This window comes from Alosa alosa, chromosome 1, assembly GCF_017589495.1.
Source record: "Alosa alosa isolate M-15738 ecotype Scorff River chromosome 1, AALO_Geno_1.1, whole genome shotgun sequence".
Taxonomy (NCBI): domain Eukaryota; kingdom Metazoa; phylum Chordata; class Actinopteri; order Clupeiformes; family Clupeidae; genus Alosa; species Alosa alosa.
In genome coordinates, this window is record NC_063189.1 from 37,249,695 (window position 1) to 37,255,353 (window position 5,659).

At 39.5% G+C, this 5,659-nt stretch overlaps 1 protein-coding gene across 1 annotated transcript; it reads left to right on the forward strand.

Moving 5' to 3' along the window:
- Positions 1 to 1,057: 1,057 nt before the first annotated feature.
- On the forward strand, positions 1,058 to 3,399 carry hmgb2a (high mobility group box 2a). The gene is made up of 5 exons (XM_048227692.1): positions 1,058 to 1,208; positions 1,998 to 2,154; positions 2,342 to 2,496; positions 2,596 to 2,770; positions 2,856 to 3,399. The coding sequence occupies exons 2-5, from the start codon at positions 2,008 to 2,010 to the stop codon at positions 3,036 to 3,038; spliced, it is 660 nt and encodes a 219-aa protein (XP_048083649.1). The 5' UTR covers positions 1,058 to 1,208; positions 1,998 to 2,007; the 3' UTR covers positions 3,039 to 3,399.
- The last annotated feature ends 2,260 nt before the right edge of the window (positions 3,400 to 5,659 follow it).

The window sequence follows — 5,659 nt, forward strand, 5'->3', positions numbered from 1 at the left end:
CCCTGTGATGTTGGTCTTAATTAATTGGCATGAAGGCCTACTTCACTTTTTGTGAACTATTGTTATTTTATGCTTTTATTGACCATTTCCTGTTGTTATTTGCAGTAAAGCATAACTGCCTCTCTGTATTCAATGCGATATATAAATAACCATGCCTCTCCTTGTAGTTTAATAGGTTATGCTAAAGTACTAGGCCTTAGCAAAAGGCTTTGGCAGCTGTGCTTCAGTCATTCACTGACTGTCTCACGCTCCCGCACACAGTCTTGACATACAATCCCCCACACACAATTCACTTCTCTTCCCATGTGACACTGCGACCGGTTTGGTCTGCTTGGATCCAGTTTGCAACACAGACTGAGAATGCAATAACATAGCCGGAGAGTAGAGCAGGAAGACCTAGTTTGCCTTCAACAAGCAGGCTACACATTTAACCAAAAAAGTCTCACAGTCACCATAAGAACAATTTAATAAAAATAAAAATTAAGAAAATGAATGCTGTATTGCCCAACATCAGCATTAAGAAAGTCAGACCTTAAAACTAGTATTTTCTGTACATGGACGTTTCAGAGCACCACTAAAGAAAAAACATTTTCCCTAAAACGGCAAACGTTCATCATCATTTCAACGTCCCATTCAAACTTATCCGACGTCAAACAAAAGAGATGGCGTGGCTTGGGTTTCATATCCCAACAAAAGAGGTCAAGGCGGGAGACTCATGAACCGCGAGTTTAAAAACATATGGCGTATGCTAACTAGCGATTTCGCAAACCATCTGTGGTGTAGTTAACCACGGGCTACAATGTGTACATTGCATTAAAAATGTTGCCTATTTACATATAGTATATACAAGACTCACGGTAGTGTACAGAAACTTTGTGACAACACCAGCCTACAATAGCAAGATCTTTACATTTAGCATGGATGTTTCCCGCTGGTTATTTTAAAGAACACAGCTGACTTACACCTGATTGGCTACAGAATCACGATGGCTGGAGTAAGTATAGTACCAACCAGTAGGAGCAACGCATTTCTTCCCCTGTGCCCGCGGTTCAAAATTTGAAAGGGCTGGAACCACTAACAGAGTAACAAGTGGGAGGAGCCCTCGAGCCATTTAATCAAGCTTGTGCGGCGTCTGCTTCTGAGAAAACATCATCGAGAACTTCTGTAGTTGCAGGCGGTGATAGAACAACGTTAGTGGCTGAAAACAGGTATGTCATAAGCTCTTCATTCAAAGTGATTCATTTTTGGATTCTATCTATGTGGTTTTCAATGGCTATTGGTAATAAGAACGTATATTACCCATATATTTCTGTAGTTTAATAGTAACATTTAATTGTTAGTCTGCGGACTAGAGTTAAGGTTAATGTTAGCCTTGCGAGCTAAGGATTAATGTGGCCGAGGACCTGCTAAGTGTTAGCCTGTGCGTTGTAAGGCTAGATATTCGATGCTCTTTTCTTAAAATGTAATTTCAGGCGTTTTAGCAATATGGACTTGTGTTTTGCCCATATCTTAATTAAACACCCGGCCCATTTGTCAGCAAAGTTAACCTACGCAACTCACTGCTAATGGTAGCTGGTTAGCTAACGTTAGCTGCCGCGTTATGGTTAAACTCCATGCAGGACGAATTATGCATGCGTTACAATAGCAAGTTGATGAAACCGTAAACGTTAACGTCCCGGAGAGCCGACGTTTGTCACGTCTTGGAGTTTAACATCAACAATGGTTTACACACATGCTTTTAAAATTATCAAGGAAATTGTTTAGGCGGGAAACAAAATGGTGGGGTGCTTATTGTTCTGTGCTATGGACACCACGAAGCAGGAACTTGATCGGATTAGATCAGTAATTTCCTCGACGGGTTAGCAAGCGCATTAGTGAAGCTAAATGCACTGTTAACGGGTGGTTGACTTGTTTTTTTTTACCTGTTTTGACGGGGATAATGGTTAACGATACCGAATTTTAAACTTTAATCTACTCCCACGCAATTTTAATTACAGATTTGCAGTCATGGGTAAAGATCCAAATAAGCCCAGGGGAAAGACGTCCTCATATGCCTTCTTTGTTCAAACGTGCCGGGAGGAGCACAAGAAGAAACACCCAGGCACCTCCGTGAACTTCACCGAATTCTCCAAGAAATGTTCGGAACGGTGGAAGGTGAGTCGAACAGCTTAACAGCCATGTTGCAGAATAACTTTGTTTTTCCGGGGGTTGGACAAGACTGGAGGGGGTGGGGCGTAGTTGACACAAGTGTTAAAACCAACCTGACCCCAAGCAAATGGCAGACGGGAGACTCTTTGAAATGGCTGATGTCGACACTAATCCTTTTTTTTTTTTTTTAAAGGGCATGTCTGCCAAGGAGAAAGGAAAGTTTGAGGACATGGCCAAAACCGACAAAGTTCGTTATGACCGTGAAATGAAAACCTACGTGCCTCCCAAAGGCGCAGTTGGGAAGATGGGAAAGAGAAAGAAGGATCCCAACGCCCCCAAGCGTCCACCGTATGTTCTAGATAAATTTGCAATTACTCCCCCCCCCCAAAAAAAAATATCACTGCGGTTTTGATCCTTACCTTCAATATTTTTGTTTTGTTTCACAAGGTCTGCATTTTTCGTCTTCTGCTCGGATCACCGAGCAAAAATCAAGGGGGAGAATCCAGGCATCTCTATTGGCGACATTGCTAAGAAGCTTGGTGTCATGTGGTCAAATATTACCCCCCAGGAAAAAAAACCGTATGAGCAGAAGGCACTTAAGCTGAAGGAGAAATATGAAAAGGTAATTTTCAAATGTCCATTCTTGATTCTAACCCCCTCCCCTTGGATCTTAGACAGTTATGTAATGAAACTATTCTTATGTGCAGGATGTTGCAGCCTATCGTGCTAAGGGGGTAAAAACCGATGCTGGTAAGAAGGGTGGACCAGGTCGGCCAGCAGGAGGGAAGAAGGCAGCACCAGTAGATGATGATGACGATGATGATGATGAGGATGATGAGGAGGAAGAGGATGACGACGAAGATGACGATGATGATGATGACGATGATTAAAGTGCTTGGAAATTTGAGCTGGATTATTTTCAAAACAATGTGAACACGCAATGAATTGTTATATTTTTAGATTTTCAAAACGTGTACAGAAATGTTTAACTGTTGTGCATATCAAGGGTCATTTACTGTTTTGTAAATTAACAGCTTTTTTTGTTTTTTCCTAAAGCACTGCTTTCTCATGGGTAGTGGTAATTGCCCTCCCATCTCCATTTTTGAACTGGTTTCTACTGCTGTGTAAAGGATTCAGAGGAACAAGTCTTGTTTAGTAAATGTAATGCAGTTTTTTAAAAACTGAGCTTTAAATTGTGTGTAGACGGAACTTTTTTATATAATAAAGTTTTGTATATTATGATCGACCACATTGCCATGTGTTTGTCCATTTATTGCCAGCTGAAAGGATGCCAGACTATGCCTCAAAGTTATATTTTGTTGCTTTACAGTGCGATATTAGCTATGCAGTTTCTTTTCAGAAGCTTTGTATTTAATGATTTTGTGAGGCTTAGTTTTTGTGCAGGTCTTAAAGGGATATTCCACCATTTGGGGAATTACTCATTTTCCACCTCCCCTTGAGTTAAACTGTTGAGTTTTACCTTTTCCCCAGTTCATCCAGCCGTTCCTTGAGTCTGGCAATACCACTTTTAGCTCCAGCCTAGCATAGATCATTGAATCGGCTTAGACTATTTGCATCTCGCCTGCTAGCATCACGTTTAAAAGTGACTCAGATTTCCAGTCATTTTCCTATTTAAAACTTGTCTCCTGTCAAAATAGAAAGTGTAATAAGACCAATGAAACACGAAATGTGGCTATTTTCCTAGGATGATTTGATATGGAACTATACTCTCATTCAGGTGTAATAATCCAGTCACTAACCAATTTGGTGCTGCATGATATTGTGCTGCTGTGCCCATGGTGTTTCTTGATTATTACACAGGAATGAGGAGTATAGTTCCATGTCAAATCAGCCTAAAAAATCATCAAGTTTCATTTTACGTTGGTCTTATTACACTTTCTAACTTGAGAGGAGACAAGTTTTAAATAGGAAAATTACTGGAAAACTTAGTCACTTATAAATGTGATGCTAGCAGGCGAGAAGCTAATGGTCTAATCAGATTCAATGATCTATGCTAGGCTGGAGCTAAAGCTGGTATCGCCAGACTCTGACAACGGCTGGATGAACTGAAGAAGGGTAAAAATCAATTGTTTAACTCAAGAGGAGGTGGAAAATGAGTGTAATTCCCCAAATGGTGGAATATCCCTTTTAAGTTAAGACTTTACTTTACTGGCTTAAATGGTTGAACTTGAATTGCCACACAATGTGGATACTGGGAGCCACGTTGGTAAAAAGATCTTTTATTTGCGAAAACAGAGCCAACATATATTTTGTATAAGTTAAGATATTTACACCTTCATTGCAAGGCTCCACCTTCATAAGTATAGAAACCTATTTACATTGTACAAAAGCAGCATACATAACATGATTCCTCACCTCTGAAAAGTTTGTCCAATTGCAAGAATTTTGTACATTGCAATAATCAGTTAGCCATATAGTGGGGCTGTTAAGCTCTTAAAATTGGGACGATCTTGGTTTTTATGAAAGAAGCATGAAACTTTCAGAGTTTGTTCTTGACCTAAGCTTTAATTTAAGATCTGGAGGCATTCTCAGTTTGACCTCTGTAATATAATAATAGATGTCACCATGAAACTTTCTCAGTTGATTACTCATATTAAGCTAAGAAAAAATTGTATTGAAAGTTTTTTTTATATTTTAATGTTTAAATATACAAATTAGGTCTTATCTCATTAAAAATGTGCTAACGTGCATACATAAAAAACAAAATCAGATTGTCTGATAAAGCCAGGCTCAAAATATTTTTTTCATTTTGTTGTCATACGAGATGAGAAAAGAATGGACATCTACTTCTATTATTCTTTAATTCACCTGTGCCTCTGTGATATGAAATTTCTAGGCCCGAAATTAGAAATGGGTGTATCGATCTAAATGTGATAGAAATGTAAACTAAATATGTTTTTCCATGTTTCTGGGCTTGAGTAACTCATCTATAGCATTGATAGCACTCCAAGGGCCCTATCATGACAGTCTAAAGCGCATCGCCACTCGTCAAAAGCGTACTCAAATTTAGTAGGATGTCCAGTCCACATTGGGAGTGTTTTCTTTATCAAACATCGAGCACATGTGTGTGTTCCTAGGTTTCTTAATCAGTCATGGGTGTGTTTGGGGCGTAACATCATTTAAACCAATGAGAATGACATCGGTCATTCCCTTTAACGGTGCAAAGCGTGACCTCAAAGAATGCATCAGTATTTTGACAGTCAACGGCACACTTAAAGGAGTCTGCAGTCAATTGCGAGACCGTATGGAACAGTCATTCCACTACCTTTTTTTGCTTTACTAAAACCTAGCATAGCCTTTACGCGTTTGCGTCTATGGTTTGCACTCGTCTATTATATAACCTCATTGGCAAAGTGAAACTAGCTTCACCATGGTGTCAGTCCACGACAAGACAGTTATACGCAGTAAGTTACTTTCACTATTGACTGACAATGGGTTACCATCGAAAACATAGGCTGGAAAAAGCAACACTTACCCTAATATTTTTTTC

Coding starts and splice junctions, on each gene's coding strand:
- hmgb2a (XM_048227692.1), top strand. CDS start 2,008: ATGGGTAAAGATCCAAATAAGCCCAGGGGAAAGACGTCCTCATATGCC. Junction 2,155..2,341: donor AATGTTCGGAACGGTGGAAG/GTGAGTCGAACA, acceptor TTTTTTTTAAAG/GGCATGTCTGCCAAGGAGAA. Junction 2,497..2,595: donor AACGCCCCCAAGCGTCCACC/GTATGTTCTAGA, acceptor TTGTTTCACAAG/GTCTGCATTTTTCGTCTTCT.